The following is a 24538-nucleotide window of genomic DNA, read 5'->3' on the forward strand; positions in this document are numbered from 1 at the left end:
GTTGTTCTTCCAACTCTCAGAGTTCCAGACCATCTTCAAGCAACTCGCCGAGTACACCTTTGTGACTCGCCGAGTGCCTCTAGATCTCATCCCAAACAGAACCTTCCAGGCCATGCAATTGATCCAAAACGTAGATCTAGCCTCCTACAACCCATCCATCACGTAAAGTGGCAAACTTTACGTGAATCCAAAGAGATCTAGGCATTTCACACTTTAGGGCTATGGTTTGGGACATGATGGCTTCACTAATCACTCAAGAACAGGGACTTTAATGCACTTTAGACCTCCTCCACTCCAGAATCTTCTTCCAATTCTCTTCTCCAAGGCTCAATTGCACTCAAAACCTTCACAATCGCGTTTCTAGGGTTTTCTGGACTTCAAGGGAAGGTAAGAAGGCTGGGGAGAGGATATAATGTCCTTTATATATGGTTCATCCTCCGAAATTAGGGTTTTCTCCACTCAGTGCCAACTCGCCGAGTCGGCCACTTAACACGCGACCAAAATCGCGACCCTACTTGCCGAGTCCACTCGTGGACTCGCCGAGTTGCCCTTTCCAATTTACTCTTTTAGCACTTCAACTTCACTCTTGATATTCCGGGATGTTACACAAAACATGTGGTTTTAAAGAAACCGTATAACAGGGGAACAAGATTCGACAGCGTCATCACAAAACGGTGTAGTTTTGAAGGGTTCTATACCCAAGCATAAATACATTAGAGCCTTATATTCCCTTTTCCCATATATATATATATATATATATATATATATATATATATATATATATATATATATATATATATATATATATATAAAGTTTTAATAAACATCCAAACAAATTTAAATTAATAATTACTATCTAAATTAATTACACTCGTATTTTAAGACATTGTATTAAAAAAAGAAAAGAATCGAAGCAGTAGCCTGGCCAGGCTCCCCCTATATTACCCTACAAAATTATTTTTTAACAGAAACACAATAAAAACTTTTCTAATGATATTAATATACCATATATGCACACAGGGTGTATTTACTCTATTTTTTATGTTTCATTTTTTTGTAATTTTTTATAATTTGCACGATCATTGAATCTGTGGAGCCCACACATGAGGTGGGGCCCTAATGTCTAGTCCACATGAGACACTTCTGTTCTTCGGTCTTTCCCTTTTAACTCTCCAAATAATTCCCTCGTCTCCAAATCCAATTCAAAAGCACGTATAAAAGACTCCCATGGGTTCCTCAATTCTCCTCATATTCAACTTCCAGATTCCGACTTCAATTCTCACACGTTTCAGCTTCAACCGGATAGAAGCTTACCAGATAGAGATTCGATTCAAGTCAACTTTGGTTCAATCGCATTAGAAGATGAGATCGCCGTCGAAATCCGTAACAAAAAGGGTAAGAGATGCTGAAGCTGAGTTGAATTTGCCTCCCGGTTTCCGATTTCACCCAACGGACGAGGAGCTCATCGTTCACTATCTCTGCCGCAAATCCCGATCTACAGCGGAGCTAGTTGGTGTCGTTCCACCGCCGTCAATCATCGCCGATGTTGATCTCTACAAACACGATCCATGGGAGCTTCCTGGTAACTTTCTGTTTCAACTCCATACATCTTACTTCGCAATTTACAGGTTATTCAATTCTGATTACTGATGAATTTGTTATTTGTCCCTAAATCTCTTCAGAATTGGCTCTGTTTGGAACAAAGGAATGGTACTTCTTCACACCAAGAGACAGGAAATACCCTAACGGATCAAGACCAAACCGGGTCACAGGAAACGGGTACTGGAAAGCTACTGGAGCTGATAAACCCATAAAGAGAAAATCCGACCCGAATACAATCGTTGGGATCAAGAAAGCTTTGGTCTTTTACGCTGGAAAAGGGCCTAAAGGGATCAAGACGAATTGGATCATGCATGAATATAGACCAAATTCTACCCCTTCTAATAAACACACCGATTCAACCATTTCCAAGGTGCGTTGACATTTCATTTTATATATTTGATCGATTGGTGGCTTCTAGTTAAAATATTTTATAAAAAACATTGGGGTTGACATTGGTATGTTCTAATAACTGTAGTTGGAAGATTGGGTTTTGTGTCGTCTTTATAACAAGAAGAACAATCCGAAAGAGAGGATCACTCCAGAGGACAATAACATCCACCATAGCCGTGATCTTCATCCTGCATCACCATTTGATGAAGCACAAAGTAACAACAGCGATAGTACGAATTCATTTGAAAATTCAGAAGGTGAATTTGGTGGTAACTTTGAAGGTGATGTCATGTTCTTAAGCGACATGCCACCTGAATCATTGACCAAAATCAAAGGTACAAGTGAGGAAAGCAGCATAGAAGAAATGGAAAATTTGATGCAAAGAGGTGATGATGGGAATGAGTGGCTTGACAGCTTGAGTTTGGAAGATTTGAATCATTGGTTGGAAGCAATGCCTCCTAATCATGATGTTTATGAATTGCCAATCATTTATAACCAAAATCAACAATATTTTTTCAATTAGGATTTTGATCGTTTTAGGAATTTTTTTAAGTATTTCAGTATTTAGATGAGATGTAAAATGTTGCGGATGTAAGTAGGTAGTTGAGTTAGGTTTTTTCTTGTGGTATTAAAAATTTTATGCAATAAAATCTGTTCATACAAAATCAATACTTCTGCCAACTGTTAAATATTTCAATCAGGATCTATATAATTGTGCCATTAAATGCAAAAGGAAGGTATTTAATGTGTTTTATTAGTGATGATTGAATTTAACCTTTTATTGAAAATTTTGAAAAATTGAGAGAATTTTTATAGAATATAATGTAATGTGGTTTGGATCTCAAAAGGGTCATTCTAAAAAAAACTATGTTCGAAAATTTTAATTATCCATAAATTAAGCATAGTCATCATACAAATTCAAAAAAGTATATATGATCTTTTAATTTTTCTATTATTATAAAAACTAAAACAAAAAATTGTTTTCAAATAAAATGAAATTTTAAGGGATTTTTTATATTGACTATATTAGTAAGTTTTTAAAGAGCAAATGTTATAAGTCAACATATCTCTAATTTGTTATGATTCAAAAAATATTTTATAATCCAAAATATTAAGATCTAAAATTATATGATTCAAAATGTTGTTATCCAAAAATATTATGAATAAAATTCTTTATTAACCAAAATCTATAATAAAAGGCTTTATTTGGTTTGAAAATGATATGAAATTGATTCAAAAGATTTTATTGTAATTTTTACGTTTTAATCTAAAATCTAAATCAAAATCGTATGATTCAAAATGTTATAAATCAAAATTTGTTACAAGTTCTATATATAAAATTTAAATAAAAAATATATTTTTTGATTATTATAAAAATAAAAATAATGAAACTAACAATCCTTTAAAATGTTTTTTTCTCTAAAACAAAATTTTTGTTATCTTAATTTTTATAAAAAAAAAAACTAGAGTCATTTAAACAAAACATATGTACCTTTAACAACAAGATATTTGATTTTTTGTTTTTACCAAGTCATTAAAATATAAGACAAAGAACTCCATTTTCGTTTTTGAATTTGGAGGAAAAAAATATATATAGTATCTTACAAAAACTAATATATTCTTAAAATTAAAATACGAACTCCTGCAAACTTATTTAAAAAAAAAATTGTTACAAGCATACTAATATAACAAGTAGAAATATCCCTTAAATTTATATGGTTTTTAGAGTTTTTTTTTAAAAGAAAAAATATTAATGTTTTTTTTTCAAAATTTCATGACAATTGTTCATTTTATATAAAATTAAATTTTAAGAATTAGATTTTTTCAGATTTTATTTTTTATTTTACAAAGAAAAAAAATTATTGACAAAAAACAAATTGAGAGAAAAAATCATCAGCGAATAGTCTCGTCAATTTGTAGAGGGTCAGATTAAATGGTCAATTTTGGAAAAGCTTCTTTTTGTCATTTTTTACTTTATTAACGTCTTACTGTTATTATTGTAGGTGTGAAACCGTGTTATTACTGTAGGTGTGAAACCCATGTATTACACGGGTTGATTCAAAAATATTAAAAATTAATATGTAAACCTTTAATATTTTTTTAAATAAATATTTAAAATAAAAAAAAAAAACATATTTTTTGTAATTTACAATCATATTTATTACAATTAATACTTTATATATGTAACTATAAGTATTATAAGACTTTTTAATTTTTAAAATTGAAAAAAAAAACAAAAAATTGACATGTAGATATTATTTATTTTAAAAAATAAAAATACCACAAAATGACAAGTGTCAAAACTAATGAAAGATTGACATATGGCAAAATAGATCTTCATTTATTAGAATAGATTCAAAAATACCACAAAATGACAAATATCAAAACTAATGAAAAATATTATAGTAGATTCAAAAATACTACAAAATGACAAGTGTCAAAACTCATGAAAGATTAACATATGACAAAATGAATCTTCATTTATCAGAGTATACCAAACCCAGTGGCCAGTTTGGCAAATATTGCAACATGATAAAATTTGAAAAAATCAAAACGATCCTTCCATATGATCTACCATACAATATACAGAGTGATAACATAACACCAGCTAAAATTAAAAACAATTTAAACCAATTGTTTCCTTCTTTTTCGTATATAATATTCTCCTAATGTAGCTTTTATTATTTTTTTTTCCACCTTTAACCTAGTAACATCTACAAAATAAATATACAAGGATTTCACTATCCCCTCACCTAACATTACTCTGATGCAAACGATACACACACCCCCACCCTCTCTCCTTCCCTTTCTCAATCGTCACCAACAACACCTTCAACAACTCCCCCGCCTCCTCCTTCCCTGAACACTCCAAATTCGTCTGAAACAGCGGCAACGGCGTCGGCGGATTATACCACCGCTGCTTCCCACCACCACCACCACCCCTGTTCACATTCTGTCTCACCACCACATCCGAACTACTCCCGACTATATGCACCACCTCCTCATCAACATCCACATGAATCACACTGTCCAACCTTATCTCCGCTTCAATCACCCAATCGGGATCCGCCGGGACGCCTTTGAACTCCGGTTTCCCCAAGTTTACCAGACTGGTGGAGGAGACGATCAGGATGAGTCGTTCGGTGATAATGACGAATTTGCCCCCTTGTTTTAAGGATTTGGATAGGACTAGGGTTTCGTCTTTTAGCATTAAGGTGTCGTCGGAATCGGAATTGGTGATTACAGAGATACCGATGGACTCTTCCCATGAGTAGGGTTTTAAGGGGTAGTTTGGGGATAATGGTCTTGGGAGACGAACTCGGAGGCGTTGTGATCCCATGTGGTAGAGTTTGCTTCGGTTTCTTATGCTGCGAGCAGTTTTTTCTGTTACTTCAAGAATGCTTGCAGCTGGCCTTGCCACTAGTCCAGTTACTCCGAGTGCTATACCTGAGAAGACTCCCGGAAGCCCATGTTTTTCAGCTCCTCTTATCGGAGATTGGAGAAGACCAGTCAGCCCTTCCAAAACTTCATTTATTACACCTTTGCCATGAGACGACATCCCCTTTTGTTGCCTTTCCATTTCTGATGCAGATGGGTCATCCATTGTAAATGCAACAATACCCTGAGTGCAAGTATCATGAAATCTTTGTTTAACTTCAACACATCAGACAAAAGAATTCAAAAAATATATACCTTGTGTGCAGCTCTACTGACTTGAGTTGCAGCATCACTTATGGCATAAACTGTATTGCTAAGAAGACTAGTAGTTCCTTGTGCCATGCCTGTGATAAGTCCTGCTGGGCTCTGCAAAAATAATTAATATATTTCAAAGCTTTTAAGGGTTTAAAGCAACATGTTAGATGTGACATGACAATGACATTACTTTCATGAAGCTTCTGGCTGGAACTGAGAGGAAATCTTTGATGCCAACTCCAACACTCCTTGCAAAACCCATGGGATTTCCTATTACACCAGCAGAGCCGAAAACCTGAAGAAAAAAAAAATATCAGATTTTAACGACACTGTAAAATAAAATTGGATTTCACAGAGTATAAAATATCTAACCTTGTACATTTCATGAAGAAGTTGGCGAGTGTAATGTATGATCAAGATCTCTCGTATGGATTCCAAGCTAGCCAGTTGATGAGAAATTGTTAACCGCCTCAGATGAATTCTTGCTCCCTCCACGTCAGCAAGAGCCATTAGACCTCTCTGCATGTATAAGTATTTAATTAATTAACTTTATTTTGAAAAATATGTAAATACTCATATACTTACATGGATAAGAAATTCTCCTGATGTAAGTATTCCATTCCTTAGCATCCACGGACTACTCGAAAAGCTGTAAAAACAGAAAAAAGAAATCAGGCCCACAAGCGGAACATATTTACACATATGCCCTTCCTTCTCAGTAGGGAGTGAAATGAATCACCTTAGGGTCAAAGTGATGGGGGCCACTTCAAGCAGTTCAACGTATATTTTCTTTTGTTTTCTTGCAAGGAGATATATTTTCTGCCAAGGTGCACCAATTGGCAATATTGATGGTAGTAAAGGGAAGCTTTCATTATCAACAAGATCCCCACTTTCTGCCTTTTCAGTCTCTGAAAATTTACTTGTTTTATTTACACTGAAGTTTGAGGAAAGAGGCAGCAGGACTGAATCCATATGTGGCATTCCTCTGCTATGGAACCTTGAAGATACTGCCTTAAAGAAATCAAACAGACTTAAAATCACATCTTGCTCAAGCTCAAGATGAAAATCTGTCATTCTAAAACAAAGGAAACTGTTAGTAGTTCATAAACGATTAAAGGTATTTATTTATTTACAAAAACAAACAGAATAATAAATACTTTAAGTTTATATGCTCAAACGAAAGCAAAGCTCTATCTTTATTCCTCCATTTTGCTGCAGACAATGAGAACACAGGCTCACATGAAGCATCTTTACTTTTGATGGGAGAGGTTGCCATTTGTTTATACTCATGGTCAAAAGATAATATAACAGGGTAAGGTGTGTTTGGTAGTTGGTTATCAATCTGTAAAGCAAAAATTTTTAAGGAAAACTTTTGTTGATCCAAACTTTGAACTAGATCAATGCTTGTGTTCCTTGCACATGCAAAAAGCAACTCCTACAAATGGGGAAATTTTATAAGAACAGTGAAAATGACATACCCTTAAATTTGTTTATGAAGTAATGGTACCTGTGGTTGAGAGCTCATAACAGAAATTCCAATGAAGGGTATGGAAACTGATAATCTTTCTTTGTAAAGAACAGAACTTTCTTGCTTTTGATCATATTCTCTTTTATCAGTTAACCGAGGAGAACGCGAGATTTTTATATCATCAAAGATATGATAACTGGAATCAATGATGCTGAGGACCTGTATGATAAGGAGCACTTAGAAAAAAAAAATAAAGTGATAAATAGGAATGATTGCATCTGAAATACAACAATTATACCTTCAATGCTCCTTCAGCATGGACAGATATTAGCAACCTTCTTTCAGGCTTCTGCCAAAAGGAATCATGAAACAATGGTTACTACGGATTTTACCCCATGTAGATATTTTTGTATACATTACAAATTTACCTCAGAAGTTGAAGGTAAAACCACAGGTTTGTACTCTTTGGCATCATCAAGAGTATAAGACCCTACTACCCTCTCAGCAAACACCTTGGAGATTAAAACATATGAGGACTTAATCAATAATTACAAAATATATATATGACTTGTAAATGGAATGCATACCTCAACAGTTAAACGATGTGGGTAAGAAGGTTCATCCCATGCATAAGGGCAAGATGTGTACGAATGTATAACAGTCTCAAACGCTTCACATTTTTGTTGATAAATACGTAGTCTCTGCAACATGTCAACAAAATTTAATCATTAATCATGTACAACTGTTTGAAAACATAGGGAAAGAAATCAAGAATATGCACCAACTAACTAACCTCCTTTGAGAAATTATCAATCCTATAAGGCATAAATCCTGTATCATCATCAGACAAAAGAATCAAATTGGTCCCAGAATCGCCATGTGGATTCCCAACAATCTTGTCATCTCTGATTGCATCGTCAGCATTTTGAACCTCTACACGTACCATACTTACAGCACCAGTAACATAGTTTCTCATTTTCAACTGTGTATCACCTAAATGTTCTGGAAAGAAACATCCTGACCACTGCCATCCAGGCTCATCAAAACGAACAGACACCAATAATTCCCTGTTTTATGTTACAACTACATATAAGTAAATTGCGATAACAAAAAGTTAATTAAAAAGAAAAACGAACAATGTACCTTGTTATGTCTGACCAATGAATATGAGAATGCTGTCCCACCTTCAAATGGTATATAAAGTCGGAACCTTTCTGCCTATAGCACAAGTCCTTACTGCATGCATTACTAATAACATATCTAGGCTGGAAATTGATGATCCTTGTTCTTCCTGAATATGGCCCAGAAATAGCACTAGATGCAACAGATATTACATATGAAGCATTGATTGATGATTGGGGAACAAGGACTGTAGTAGAACCGGTTGGAGGGACAAGGAAGAATTGACTAGACCATGTGTAGTTTGAGGTGCTTGCCACATCAGATTCAGAGTGGGACCGACTAACTCTGACCATGATCTCACTCGAAGAAGCAATATTAGGGTCAGGAGAATACATGCGGAAGTTGACTTTTTTGCGACTCGTTTCGTCAAAGTCAATCTGTTGACTGTTTGGAACTAAGCTTTTTTCCTGATCATACAAAGATGGTTTTTGTGTGCCGATGTTCTTGTTTGATGATCCTGATGAACCGAAAGATTCCTTTCTAGTGGAAACAAGGTTATTGTTTAGGGGAAACCTCATAGTCATACCATCATTGTTTAAGATTTGGTTTGAAGACAAAAGGCCCAAACCATCTTTTTTACCCAAAAACGGGTCCTCTTCATCCAAATCATAACAGGAAGGCAAAGTGTCGCGCATTGTCAGATCATTAGTTGAGTTTGCAATCATGAGGGGAAAGCCACAGCAGTTGTATAATAAGAAGGGAACAAATATGCAGATTTCACGAGCCCCAGAGAACGCATCCATCACCTTTTCCATTGTCACATATAAGGGACCTACACAAAGACACATCAGCTTTTGTGAGAGTGTGAGAGAGAGAGAGAGAGAGAGAGAGGGAGATGAGAAAAAGTGTGCATCACCTTTAGAAATGTCAGCAGTGAAGTTAATGGATTCTGAAGAAGAAAACTTTGTTCCACTAAATTTAGCAATTTCACTGAACTTTTCTGCACGTGGGAACTTCAAAACAGAAGGTCTAAACCCGCGTATACCAAAAGTTAATGAAAGATCATGTGAAGAATCAATATGACAAAAAGAAGTTTCAACCTGCAGATGTTAAAAACTATAAGTCATTAAGAAAATGTGGAACTCTATAACAAGATAACCAACCTCTGAAAGCAGCATGCTACGAGAAACTCCACCACTTTCAATCATCACAGATACTTCAACTGGTAAATAGTTTTTCACTATTAAAGGATTACTTAATGTAATCAGGTGAATACACCTCTTATTTGACAGATCCTGGTTCTCTATCTTGTCAGCAATAGCATCATGAACATATAAATTTGATCCCTTTTTTACCCTCCGAGCAGAAGGCAAACACACATCATGCACAGACACACAACAACGAAAAGGATCACTACTTGGAAGAGAAGGGTAGCAGACAAATGAACGTAAATGTCCAATCTTACTTTCATTAGAAAGAATATTGGAAATGCTATAAGCTTCACTCCATAGGTAAGTGCTTCCTAATGGACGCCATCTTATCCTACCAGATTCTGCTAAATGTAGAGGAAGAGGAAACTCATGCCCTGGATATACAGGGTCCAGAATCTTGGGAGATACACCAAATGGGATATCGAATCTGACTTCAAATGGCATTGTTGTTGCATTTGTGAGTATGACCTGGCATTTTATGAATCTTTTTAGAGAAAAATAGCTAGAAACCATTACAAGTGGAACTAAATTAACATGGGTAAACAGTAAAGTAAACTTACTGTTGAGTATAATCGGACTAACTTTGTGTATCGTTGAACTGAAACATCAATTACTACAGGAACAACATAGCCATTATTGACACCTTTAGAAATATCCCTGGAATTGTCAACTGAATTGGAAAAATCCACCTCAAAGAAGCTCACACCAACAAGATCGATAGAAACAGGAGTTGACAAAGTGGAAGTTCCTTCAAGTTGAATAACTATATAATGATGTTGTGCATCAGCGAGTTTTTTGTCTCCTAGATTGTCAGTTGAATGGCTAGGTTTAAAGCCAAAGGTTTGTTCATCTGTATTATCATCAATGTACACCGGATATGAAGAACCAGGTTTCACGTATTTTCCATCTTTCAATATATTGAAACCATCAGCTTTTTTAGAGGCTTTGGAGATGTAAAACACTAGAGGGAGTGAAGTTAAGTTTTCGAGTGTGTAAGGGGCGTATCTACTGGCTAGTGTATTTTCATTGGTGTGAGCTGTTGTTAATCTTGAGTTTTCAGGAAAAACATTCAGACTCATGAGATCCCAAGCATCTGTAATCATATCAAATGTTCTGAAAGCAACCTCAATGAAGGATTCAGTGACATTGATATTGAGATTCGTTGTTGACTCGAGATGAACATCTGTCATGAGTGGGCTGTTTTGAAGGGCGCTTTTTCCTTGCTCTCTTCTTAAGCTTACTTGGAACTTCCAGGGTTCAAGAAAAGGCTCCCACAAAACCTAGAGAACATAATCAAAATAAGTTATCATAATATCATCATTATATAAATTGCTAGAAAAAATACTTCACCAGTTCACCTTATGAATGTTATTGTAGTTCACTTGAAGCTCACTATCAACCGATCCTTCCATCACATTTGCAGTTATGATACCATGAAACAACAAGCTTCCCATAAGAATCTCCAGTAGAGGACCATTGGAGCTCCACTAGATAATCAAAATCACAGATTAAACAAACACGAGTTATAGTTTTGAAAATGGGAAAACAGTTTTACATATGGCAACATACATACCTTTTCATCTGTCAAAAGAATGGAAATCTTTTGCAAGTGAAATCTGAAATTTACACTGCCAACTGGAAGCTGAGAAGATCCAGAATCTTCCGGAAACACAAATAGCATAGTTTGCCAGAAGTAAAATGTGTGATGTGAAAGCCAAACATCTAGATTATCACAGTGAACCTCTGTCTTCAAATCCATGAGATCCATATCATCATTACCAACTTCGGCTTCTATATCAATTTCCAATAACTGAAAAAGAGGCCAAGAATGGACACTCTTGTTCTGAAATAGTTCAACTGTTCCCATTGCTTTTCCCAGATTGGACTTCAAATTTACTTTTTCGCCATTGATGTTCGCCTCAGTGCACCTACTTTCCAAATAAATATATAGAAAACTTCCATCATCTCTTCCAACAAAGGAATTCTGCTCACGAACTTGAGGTGCCCCAAAATATTTAAATGCTTCTCCAGAAACCTGAACAGGAACACGAATTTTAATACCAATATGATCCGACTTCACAGCTAATGAAAAACGATCTTCTGGAGATAAAGAACTGGAGACATTGATTGATTGAGGCGAGTTTTCTGCAGTATCAACACGAGAAACCGGCTCTGAAATGGATTTTTCTGGTTCCTCATTTTGGATTGCAGGTTTGGGAAGATGTTCACAGCAAGAATTGAGAAGGTCAACAACTTGACTCCATTCAGACAAAAATAACCAAATGTTAACACAAGGAAGGGAGAATCGAAGATGATTTTCTCCTTCATCTGACATCAAGAGTTTCATGTTAAGAACTGGTACTTTTTTGGTGCAAGATGTGCATTCCAGTAAGACAACAGAGGTAAGCATTGAAGAAAGTGTCAAACAAGTGAATGATATATCAAGAGATAGAGGCTTTTCGTTTTTTAATGATACTGAACATGTGAATTTCATGTCAGTTTTGGCGATATGTTTGGTAGCATCCGATTGTATCTTGTCAGAGTAAAGTTCTACTGACATGGATTGAACAGAGCATCTGATTTCTGTATAGCTGACACTTGAAGATTCGATAGGAACTGGAAGCACATGATTTTCTTTAAAACTCTCTTTTGAATTGAGAAACTCTGAAACATCAGAAGTGAAACACATGGATAGTGTTTCAACAGATGTGAACTGGTCGATGACAGCTAGCAATGCTTCAAAGCAGCCAAGTATTTCACTTCCTGAAAAAAGAAAGACAATTGCATTAATCAAATATCAATTATGTACAAAATTCAGAGCGACATAAAAGATGATATTCTACCTTCGACAATAAACTGACATTTATTAACCCTTGACATGATACATGTTGCACAAGGAGAATCAGATCCATATGGTATTCTGATCCATATATCGCCACTAAAAGGAGCAATTAAGCTGACACTTGTCACTTCAGAAGCATTGTCTTTCCAAAGAATATGATGTAAAGATAAATCCCTCCCGAATACATTTAGACAATAATTTTTATCTCCAATAAATCCAGGTGGAACAGAACACTCCAAAGGGATTTCTTTTAATAGAATGTCTGAATCGCTATTCTCAATAAAAGTGAAGTACAGCTGTGGAATATTAAGCTTTAGAAACTGGTAATCAACATTAGCCACAGGTGTAAACAAAATGGAATCCAATATCTCAAACTTGTAAGTGAAAGGAAAGCTATCTGTGTCCTTGGAATTATCGATACCAGATGACTCTTTTGCATTCGAGTTCCAATCAGGCATTGAGAAGTAACCAATGAGTACAGCTAGAAATTCAGTTGACAATATGCATGAAACATTCTGAATGCTAAAATCTAGTTCCATTCCATGATTCCCTTTTCTCACTCGAATGTTGATAACTGGAGAAAGATTCAGTAAAGCAGGGCCCCACAGAGAGTCTTGTAGAGTCTGAGGAAACCATTGTGATGAAAGGCTCAATCCCTCAGTTGAACACAACAAATCCAGACAGCTTTCATGGATAGAAATAGAAGATTTAGCAGTAGGAAGTGTAAAAGATGCAACAATGGATGAAGAGTCATGAAGGTGTAGTCTAATGCTTTTGAGATCAAGATTGATTACAACCAGATCAAGATCAGATTGTTTCTGGAATTCCTTTTTTGCCCTCGACTTTGAACAATTTATCTTACCCTCTCTTATCTTGACAACCTTCTTCCAGTCTGGATTGATGTTAATAAGTGAACTCTCGAGGCTAAGAAGAGATCTATCATTGTGTATTGTAACAAAAGGGTAATGATCAACTGAAATGCTTTCCCAATCTGAAGAACAGGTGTCATAAAAATTGGAACAACCAAATCTTTGGAAGTCAAAATAAGAACCTGAGAGGACACTGTTATTGTCACTGTTACTGTTACTTCCCACAAATTCTTGATTTTTGTCATCATGTGAAGGGCTAAATTCGGGTAGCTTATCGAAAAATTCAATCAGCAATCCAATAATGTGTGGATAGCAATGAAGATCAAGATCACTCAACCATATGTTCAAATCACCATCATGATGTAACATGAGGCACCCATTAGGTGAAACATTAATTTCCTCTTCATGGCTTGGCCCATTAGTTGAAACATTTATAAGGTCCATGTCATCATCATTTTTCAACAAACGAGATGTTACTTTTAAACCCTGTGTACATATCCAGAAAGATTTTGTGTGTTTCATAGTAATCAATCTCATATCCAAATCATGAAGAGAAACAGTCAATGTGCAGCTAGCATCTAAGCCATTTTCAAGGTCAACAATGAAGCTAGCAGACTCCAAATTGACAATAACAGAGATACTGCTAAAGTTGTTTAGGTTATTTGAATCTGTATCAAACGATGAGGTTGCTGACGTGGCACCCAAGTGAGAAGCTTGATGGAGCATGTCGATGCTTTCAACTAGTTTCAAAACTGAATCAATTATTGATGGTGACACGTGTGCCAGAAATGGTGCCACCACTACATAAACCTGAAACCAATTATTCATGGTGACAAGTGTGCCAAAAATTTAACTTTTAGTAGGATAATGTAAAATGGAAACTTCCAGAAAGGTTTACACTTTACTTACCTCAATTGCTTTCAGTAATGATTCATCCTGAACAATGCACAATGCTAAAGCAGAAGAAGCATTGAGCTTCTCCAAGATAGGAAAAGTATAAGGATAGAAAGGTACAAACAAGTTTATCTGCAAGAAGTGGAACATCAGTTATGTGAAATGTGAGATTTTGAGTGAAAATGAGAGAAGATGCTGACCTGGAAGTCGACTAATTTAACTTCCAAGAGATCATACAGATCTTGAATCTGAGTTCCTTCTAGAAGCTCACTTGAAGAATTTTCATCTATTAAATTCCTCATGAATTGAGAAGGTACGTTGATATCTGGTGCAAAACAGGCAACATCATGCTTGGATGAAAAGGTGACAGCTGTTAATCCAAGTACCTGTATGTTAAGGTTTGAAGTTAATACAAATAATGTGAATATGTTGACCTTGTATGACCATTTAAAAAGAAATTAATACCAATTTATGTATCTCTGACTTTTCATTCTCCCATGGAATAATTATCTTGATGTTTATTAAACTAATATCCCACATCATTCTCTTCCGACCTGACAACATGTATCTGCAAAACAAAAGAAGAGAAAATACATTGTTGAAGAGATGTTTAAATAATATTCCAGTAAGATCATAGGAGAAGACATACTCGGCTTTCGATATTAGACGTGACTTCATGTCTTTTATCCCATTAAGCGAGTTTAGAACCTGTAACATGTCACCAATGAAAGCTGTTACTCAAAAACCTCATAAGGAAAAGTTAAATAATCTTTCATAATAAGCTTCAAGCCTTGAACTCATGTTAGTTGTATCAAAAAATTATGTAGATCTTTTCCGGTCTATCTCATTTAATCATATAGAATCTATTAGTTGTGTATTAAAGAAATATTGAATTCACTATCTACAGATAATCAAAAGGTTCTTAAAAAAGAATGCATCTACTTTGAGACATGTAACATTTAAAAAAGCATGCAAGTGCTTCAAAACATGTAAACTAGAATAACACTGACCCTTCCTTCATGAGATTGAAAAGAAGCCAACACAGTATAAAGCTCCATGAAACTAACAAGATATGTTGGATCACATGTCATTTCAATCGGCTCAAGCAAGACCTAAAACAAAGTTAAGGGTCATTGTGATTATCAGAAGTTTATAGCACAAGATATTTTTTTTATTTAAAATGTAAGTTGGGTACCTTTAATGTCAAGTCACCCTCACGATTTGCTTGTGGTATGTAAGCTTGGATATTTAGAGATGGCTTCTCCACTTCAATGAAATTCTCCTCAGAGATGACCTGAAAGAAAATGGAAAATAGTCAAAAAAAGTCAAATAACACAAGACTTCCCCATTAACAAGACATGCAATACATATAAAGACACAAACCCTTTTCACACGTAAAACGACTTGCTTGTTTAATGGATTAATCATCTCAACACCATTAATTGATGCAGTAACAACAGCAGATTCCTCCCAAATCATACACTCCACAAGATTCTCCTCAAAAACCAGTTCACCAATAGCACAATCCAAATTCCTAGAATAAACAATAAAGTCTTAGAAACTACATTAGGTAAAGATAATTACATGATTACATAATTAATAAATTATACTTATTGCGCAGAGTTGCAGAAATTCGATGTATAGAGCATTTAATAGAGGACAAAAGAATTCTATCACTTCCAGCAGCATCAAGAACAGGGGAAGGTGCAGGATGAAACTTTGTTGCCTCATAAATGTCCTGTATCATATTATATAAAGATCAGTTAAAGTGAAATCATTTTGGATAAATAAGATTAACAGTTAACACACACACACACACACACTTACCTTAATTACTTCATCTGAAACAACACCAGAAAACTGGCTGGAATCATCTGTGCCTCCAGCACCCAACATACCACGGGAAAGCCACTTCAACCATCCTTGTGGTTTGCCAGATGTTTGATCATCATCCATTGACTTGTCAATGGAAGTATTTGCTTCACTATTTCCAAAACCAGAAGCTGAATCCACCAAGAACTCCTACATGTTCATAGTCTTTAATAAAATGTATAAGTAAAAAGCACATGCAATAGATATTAACAACAATGATCATATTCATACCTGAAGCTCATGTTCAGCAGCAGACCTGTAACTCAAGATATCTTCAATATCAGATATTTTCTCCATTTGGTCTAACTCCAAAACAATTTCATCATCCAGAGGCTGATCATAATTCATATACGCCAAATAATGTTTGAATCATTTACACCATTTAATGTTTAAATCAAGAAAAATATATGTGTAATGACTAATGATCTCACCTGCTCTTTTCGAAGACATTCCAGTTTCAACTTGTACAACTTAACATATCGTCTTTTTCTGCCTCTGTACAAGTAAAAGATTTTAAAGGGTTTAAGATTTCAAGCATTCCATGATGAAAATGCAGACAAAAAATAGTATAGCATGTTAGATCATAGATGAATAAAGAACAACTTACAGACGTTCTCCTAAGTATTTCCATGAAGTTTTCTTCATTCTTTTACGAACATCAGATAACACAGAGTTTTGAGCATAATGCCACCATTGTATCTGCCATCCCAAAGGTCTTTCTGATATAGGTATCCCCCAAGGGCGATATCGTCCATATCTAAAAAACCAACGTCTCATCTTTCACAATCTGAAAGTGTAATTAAAAAAGGATAACACCAACATTCCACTTACTTCTCTCTTATCCGACAGGTGCATAGATAATCATACAGATACAGTATTTGCTGCAATTGATCTTCATCAAGGGACAAAACCTAAAAGTTGGTGACATGCTGACATGTCAGTTGAATGTTATGTAATCTGACATAATAAACTAAGAAATGCTTAATTATTTACCTATAATTACAAAAGTTAAGAAACTAACCAAATTAGATAACTCGATATCAACCGAATATTGTGCTGCATTATTCTCAAGCCTTCCAGACCTGTTCACCTGCAATGTACAACAGTAAAAATCTATCTAATGTGCAAAGTAAAACAGTAGAAATTTTGTTATGAGATGATGCATACTGAAAGAGAAGCAGATACATCAACTGGAGACAACAAGTGAGCATGTTCATCATTTTGAAAGCTTGTAGCAACCATTGATATAGAGTCTTCACCATTGTTGGTATACAGATCTTCTGCAGATCCATGAAAGGTTTTACAGTAGATTTCCAAACCTTGTATCTCAACAAGTTTGTTTACTTGTCCAGCTCTCACCTTTCCACTTAATACCCTGAAATTATATTAAAGTATTATGTCTTTTTTTTCTTTGAAAATTGATATATAAAAAACAATATGATTGTAGAGAAAGAAAGAGATACCCAACAAGATTCTGCTTCATTGCAGTCAAACTAGCTAACTTCAAACCAAATACAGTTTGTGCCTTGTCATTTGAAATATCTCTATCTCTATATACAACATGGACATTCCTGATTGTGACTTGAATGCCATCAATAATCTGGAGAAAAGATGGAAATAAATAAGTATCATCAAACCTTATTTGCATATAAGTTTAAGAAAACTTGTATTACATGATAAGTAACCCTAACAAGCAACAGAAACACAGATGTATGTGTTTATGATTTTATCATTATTAAGAAGTTAAAGCACCATGGAATCTCACTACCTTTGCAGTAATGTATGACATAAATGATTTCCCAGTTTGATTATCATTATCTGAAGAACAAGAGAATATATTAGCACCAAATATCTGTGCAAATTTGATTAGAATTCTCTAGATACATGGATGCATATCATCCTAATGCACGATGAAAAACAGGAGTTATAATAACAATGTAGCCTATAGGTGGATTTCAGTCACTCACCACACACACGTTGTGATAACTTTGCCAATTCTGCTGTAGCAAGTTTGGCCTTTTTTCCAGCAAATTCTCGTCTTTCAACATCATCAACACTCCACTACAAAAAGAATAGCTGTTTACATTAGATTTTTTGTGGCAAAGAAGGCCAACTTTGCTGACGTGGCAGGGAAACCCTGGGCCCACGCAATGTAAAGTTATCTAATATGATGGAGATGCAAAAATACTCATATCTTGATATCAGATATCACTTACCTCTTCATCCTCACGTTGAGAGGCACAAACCAATATCTCCTCCAAAATTATTATAATAGGGTCCCACCCAAGCTTTTTCCAAGGAATTCTAATGCTTAGCCTCCCAACCCGACCTATCAAACACTCACAAATGTCAAATCATCACAGCCATAGCTCAAACATGAAAAAACACATCCAAGAAATAACAAAGTATAATAATAAGTATTGCAAGTTTAAGGTTGATATCGATCACCTTGCTTTAGAGCAAATGGAAGTTCTAGATAATCAAAAGCTTCTAGAATCAACTCCACATTTTCTAAGAACACTTCCTCTGCATTAAAGGAAACGTAAAAAGTCAATAGTATAGATTGTAATCAAAAAGTTCGATACATACAAATGACAATTATAGTATAAGAAATTCATTGCATATTGACATGATACGCCACAATATGAATGACAAATGGCATATTGGTGTCAACCATTAATGTGGTAACAATGGTATGAGTATTCTCTGCTTATGTTGTTATACCCTTCAAACTACATAAATGTAAATGAACAAAAAAGTAAATATATTGTGCTGATAATAGTGTAAGTAGCAAGCCATTAATAACAAACTAAGTCTAAAAAAAAAAAAGGTCATGATAGACACTGGTGACTTACCATTCCACAGTGTGATCTTGAGTTGTTCTCTGTGTATATCTTTAATATATTGGCCAAGATAACCTAATATCAGCTGCCTTACTAAACCTTCAAACATTTCCTATACCAATTATCAACAACTCAGAACATAATAAATTACATATGATTGGCAAATTGAATTGGTAGTTAAACCATTATGATGATAATTGCATCAATAAAATTCCAAAAATGCATCAACATCACAATAATGTATTACCTGAAGTCAGCAACCTTCGTGCCAATTTAGCATGGGGCTACTATATCATCAAATGACTGACATTCATGAGTTAACCTAAACAAAAAAAAATCAAAATCAGAAACGAAAACAAGATGCTTTAAGTATATAATTCCCAAAAACCCTAACTGATAAATTACAGATAGAAAATCAGGCTACAGAAAACAGTATCAACACATGACATGTAACAAAGAACTGTGTTTGTAATACACAATAGACCAAACAAAAATGCAATAAAAATTTTGAGTATTAATACAAACAACTGCCTACACAAATCACCTAAAACATATCTTCATGTATGTTTGAAGCAAAATCCATACAATCTACATTCTCCAAATACTTGCTTCAGTTCTTCACAACAAATTCTTTTTTCTTGACATCATCATCATTTGAATCCCATGCTAAGTTGCTAATACCATAAAAAGTGACAAACTGCAAAAAGAAACATTATATTTCAAACAAATTAAATGGGATAATGTTATGACCAACAAATAGTTACTTCTTTTGATAAAGTCATGCAAGTTTCACTTTCACAAACGTCATTCTTTTGCATTTATATAATACCAAAATAGTTAACAAGTCAAGCCTTAAAGAATTAAGATCCATTTTTAGAGATAAAACAGAATAACACACAATTTTTGGATCACAACCCTTACTAGCCGAAGCACAGAAAAATCATAAATCAAAACAGCGAAACATAAAAAAGTATACCTCTAGTCTGAGGATGTTCTGATAAAATAAAATAAAAAGTATACCTCCTAATTCACAACATAAAAGTGTTAAATCAAAGATAAGAAACCAAAGGCATGAACTCTAGAAATTCAAAAATCAGAACAGATTAATCAGATAGAAAATCATACATCTTGAAGCAAACCTGGAGCTCCAACTTTGGTCTCAATTCACTCTTTAGATTAACAGAAATCGGGAGAGGGTATCCACAAATCGAATATAAGATGTATCCAAAAATCGAAAGTGAGAAGGTATCCAAAAATCGGGAGTTTACTCATTTATAAATCGAATGACTGATGAGATATGGTAAAACTGGGAAAGGGACAGAGGGAATCCAAAAAATGGGAGTTTAGAGATAGAAATTGGGACTTAGATTCTCAGATTATAGAGAGTAGCACAGCATGAAATTCTAAAGATCAGAAAAGTTTCATAAAAAAATAGAATATCAGATAAGAATAAGATATTTCAAGGCTAGAAAGTAGAACTTACAGAGATACACAATCAGAAGGTGGGATACACACTTGTCAGGAATCGTGAAAACTGAAAAGAAGGAGAAGCAAATAGCAATAAGACTCTCAATTCACTGTCGATTTTAGTATGATACGGTTCTTGTGGACAAAATCGTAAAATCAGAAAATATGGAAAAGAAAGTGATTCACTTGAAATTTGAATAAGAAATCTGACTAACCGTTAACCGTTGCTCATGGAATCTGGAGAAAGAACCGTTGCTTTGGATTTTCCATAGAAATCGATAGTTGAAGATTTATTGCGCCTTAGGAAGTCGGACGTCACTCATCACACGCCAGGTATTTCTCCTCCTGCTTCCTCTTTTGGGTTGGCGCTTTAAGCTTATAACAGTATTGGTCTTTGAATAATCAGTCCAACAGGCTTAAAACTATTGGTCAGTACTATATTATTGGGCCAGTACTATATAACTGATATAACAAGTAGTATAAAATAGGAGCCCTTCAGTATTTGGGGTCCGGTGCGGTCGCCCAGTTTGCTCAGGCCCATGGGTCAGCCCTGAGGGACGACGAAGGGAGAGAGAGAAGAGAGAGAATATTACTGATTTGGGAGTCTACCTTCGAGAAGACAATGAAGAATTTGAGGGTTTCTTTTTCAAGTTCTTCTAATACAAGAATGTGAAATTAGCACACGAGCAATGAGCATGTGATTATAGACGTGACCAAGAAGCATCAGAATTGTCGATGCCAAAAACAGTTTAAACAGGGTGAATTGTGTTAGTACTTGTGACTTGGTGCCTCTCTTTCTCTATCTTTCTCGTATATATTTGTGATCAGATTTAAGTTGAGATATTTATAAACTAATTGTGTTTAACAAAAATAACCCAAAAAAACATTATGCTTAAAAAAATATTACCATAAGTATCACTTGTTAAATTTAGGGAGAATTTCGTATATGTCCATATTAAATGTTAAAATATCGTATTTGTCCAGCCTAACATCCAAATATTGTATTTGTCATTCTTAACCTTTTAAAATATCATATTTACCCACATATGTTTTTTAATAGTTTTTAATATTTTAGAATCTTTTTTATATTTAAAAATCATTCAAATGAAAAAAAATTGCCCTTGACTTCTAAATCAGAGGTGTTAACATGATAATGTGATTTTACCTCCCAATGTCTTCTTCACTATTATCTGACCTCTCAGCTCTCGTTGTCTTCCTCTTCCTGCTTTAATATGATTTTTCACAACTCTCTTGTAAAGCCATGTTCCTGATATGTATTTTAAATCAATTTATTCATTTTTCTACAGGAACTTGACGAGTTTGAGGCCCCAAACTTGTCGAGTAGGAACGGAATTTGGACGCGAAACTTAAAGCCTACTCGACGAGGTGAGAGCCTTAACTCGACGAGTAGGGCTGGTGAAACCCTAATTTTCAGGGTTTAGCACCCTATTTAAACACCTTAACTGTCACACCCCCAAAACCGATGAACGGCGGAAACGTTCTGGGGTGGAGGACGTCATGTACAGTATCACAACAATGCAAGTAGTAAACAAACAACAACATCATCCATTGCATTAATAATATAATTTCATACAAGTGTGTTATGTCAAGTTATATAGACACCAAAAAAATATACTTCAAAAATAAAAGAGGAGTCTTGAACGAGCTCCGTCTTCTCAAAAACCTGGCACTGGTACCTGTTTACTGGTGACCTGAGAATACAAGTTATTTTGAAAGAGTTTATCAGCTTTAGAGCTGGTGAGTTCATAAGTATATTAGTGTCTGTGTTTGTATGAAAGCATTTGTAAGATGTTTTGTAAGATGTATTGTGTATGTTTGTAAAAGTTTTGTATTTGATTGAACTCTCCTAGAAAACCCTATGTTTTCTACTAAAAGTAGCCTTCTACCAAGGCATCTAGTATTTGTGTGTGTGTCTCTTGTAAAAGTGTGTATTTTCCTAAATCCGACTATCATTAACCAAAAATATAGTTTTTACATTATTGTTTATTGTGTGAATATCACAAAGTAAAAAGTAAAGGGAAAATGTTATAGTACTGCAATGTAGTAATTAGTAACTACTGTTGTACTAACTACCTTAAACCAAATGTAAATTTTAAGGTAACATGTGATCGGCATGTATCTTGCTACCGACTTAGCTGAAAAATGACAATGTAAGATGCCGTAAAAATGACGTTTGGCACCCGTAGACTTTCAAGTCTCACTGTAGCGAGCAGCAAGGTGTAGGATAGTCAATCCAGTATAGATCTATATGCAAACTCAATACGCTCACCAATGAAGGAGATTCTGATACAAAAACAGTCATGGCAGGTAGTGTCATGCCCTGCTTAATGGCTCACATAAAAACAGACATACCAACATAAGATTCTTACAAGAAGAAGGTCTAAGTTGAACACCATAAGAAAAACTTCAGGACTTACAGGTTTTCCGAAAGGAGACGAGAGTGTTTATGATGCTTTTGGCGCCGGACATAGTTCCGCCAGCATCTCCGCCGGCCTAGGTATGTCTAGATTCCCCAAAAAAAACTTTTTCTTATTTGGGATAAATCATAAATCATGGTGAATCTGGAATCAATTCAATAGGTATGGCTGTTTGAAGAGATTTATTAGGGAAGAACAATAGTGTGATCTCTGTAATTGACAATGACCCCATGACAGTTGGACAAGCATATGAAGCCATGAACAACGTAGGATTCCTCGATTCAAATATGATCGTCATGTTAAATGACAACAAACAAGTCTCTTTACCCACAGCCACATTAGATGGACCAACAACTCCCGTCGGAGGTTTGAGTAGCACTTTAGCTAAAATCCAAGCAAGTCCCAAATTCCGTAAGCTTCATGAAGCTGTAAAGGTGATAGATTAACTGATCGATTAAATTTTGTCATTAATCTAGCGATTGATTATGCAATTTAGTAAGAATACCCAAATATAAAATTTTGCGATTAATCACGAAGCACATCAGACCTCAATCCCATTAGCGAAGGTGGATGAGTATGCAAGGGGAATGATTAGTGATAGTGGGTAGAAATTAGTTGAGGAGCTCGGTTTATACTATATTGGTCCAATTGATGGATATAATGTTGAAGATCTAGTCATCATTTTTGAAAAAGTAAAGTAAATGCCACATCATCAAGAAATACCGGTAATAACAAGTCTTCGGTATTTTTTTAACAGGTAAAAATAGACTTTATGCCCTAAACTACCAAAAAAAATCACGAGGGACCATTTAAAATAATATACTAAAGTTTGTTGGTTTATAGTGACAATAACCTTTCCACTGAATTATGATAATGCTTCCTTTTATTTACTCACTTTGCCTTTTATTTCTTTATCACCCGCCGATGTAGGATTCCTTAAATGTAACTCTTCCATATTGTAAAGATATGCGACTCATTTACACTACACACACATTAAATACATATACATATATAAAACACAAACACACTACGTATATTTAATATACATATACACAAATATAATTTATTCCTTTTACACATAACACAACACAATGACACTTTCATATATGGACTTAATAATAAACATTTTAATTTATAATAAAAATTTATTATCCCATATATATATATATATATCCGGTTTTTCCGATTTTTAGGACCGGTCCAACCGGTCAGACCAGTTGAACCATCGACCCGGTAAAACATTCGGTTCGATGTCCAGTCCGGTTTTCAAAACATTGCACATTAGAGCTCGTCGTTTCTCTCTTGTCGTTGATTCCTCAAGCCTTCCCTCCCTTGCTAGCCGCCGTTAGCCATCTCGTCGCCACTGCCGGAAATTGACGCAACCCACAACAACACCAGAGATCAACGCAAACCACAACTAAGGTTTTTTTCCTGTCTGCTTGTATTCGTGTGAGAATTTCTTCTCCTTGCTGTCGATTTATGCTTATGTCGATCTTCTTCTTTTCACTTGTTTTCAGGGCCGGTGATGAGGGTGTGCCAGATGGGCACATGAACAGGGCCCATCTTATTTAGGGGTCCGATTTTTTTTTAACACAATATTTAGTTTTGGCCCAAAGTCAATGCAAAATAGTCCAAAATCGTATTTTGTCACGTACGGGAGAAAGGCACAATGGACGCGGAGTCGCCAAGGTACGCTAGGCGTACCCGGCCCAGGAGCAAAAACCCTAATCCTTCTTGTGCACTATTTAAAGGGTGTTAAGGCTCATTTCTCAGCCTCCATATTAGTGATTGAAACCCTAAGAGAGAGTCTCCCATCGTCCTTAGTGT

General features: G+C 35.1%; 2 protein-coding genes and 1 pseudogene across 2 annotated transcripts; 2 read left to right on the forward strand and 1 right to left on the reverse strand.

Moving 5' to 3' along the window:
* Nucleotides 1–1195: 1195 nt before the first annotated feature.
* LOC145059320 (NAC domain-containing protein 67-like) lies at nt 1196–2657 on the forward strand. The gene is made up of 3 exons (XM_079007173.1): nt 1196–1582; nt 1683–1972; nt 2078–2657. The coding sequence occupies exons 1-3, from the start codon at nt 1363–1365 to the stop codon at nt 2513–2515; spliced, it is 948 nt and encodes a 315-aa protein (XP_078863299.1). The 5' UTR covers nt 1196–1362; the 3' UTR covers nt 2516–2657.
* Nucleotides 2658–4454: 1797 nt separating this feature from the next.
* Nucleotides 4455–20633, reverse strand: LOC145059321 (intermembrane lipid transfer protein VPS13-like). Its single transcript, XM_079007174.1, is given in 44 exon segments — nt 4455–5614; nt 5686–5796; nt 5876–5991; nt 5994–6204; nt 6271–6334; nt 6425–6760; nt 6843–7120; nt 7193–7372; nt 7452–7502; nt 7582–7665; nt 7741–7854; nt 7947–8220; nt 8297–9107; nt 9192–9375; nt 9439–9954; nt 10047–10766; nt 10845–10973; nt 11060–12249; nt 12330–14007; nt 14107–14223; nt 14292–14477; nt 14557–14659; nt 14741–14799; nt 15102–15203; nt 15287–15385; nt 15475–15625; nt 15702–15829; nt 15919–16113; nt 16195–16296; nt 16395–16458; nt 16571–16720; nt 16795–16874; nt 16985–17053; nt 17131–17338; nt 17427–17563; nt 17732–17781; nt 17931–18024; nt 18180–18292; nt 18412–18489; nt 18819–18918; nt 19054–19128; nt 19351–19503; nt 20290–20340; nt 20489–20633. Coding segments are annotated over 40 exon segments (10302 nt in total). The 5' UTR covers nt 18916–18918; nt 19054–19128; nt 19351–19503; nt 20290–20340; nt 20489–20633; the 3' UTR covers nt 4455–4741.
* On the forward strand, nt 20025–24283 carry LOC145059950 (1-deoxy-D-xylulose-5-phosphate synthase 2, chloroplastic-like; annotated as a pseudogene).
* Nucleotides 24284–24538: the final 255 nt, after the last annotated feature.

The sequence above is a fragment of the Lactuca serriola genome, chromosome 6 (genome assembly GCF_051521515.1).
Source record: "Lactuca serriola cultivar US96UC23 chromosome 6, Lser_US96UC23_V15, whole genome shotgun sequence".
NCBI lineage: Eukaryota > Viridiplantae > Streptophyta > Magnoliopsida > Asterales > Asteraceae > Lactuca > Lactuca serriola.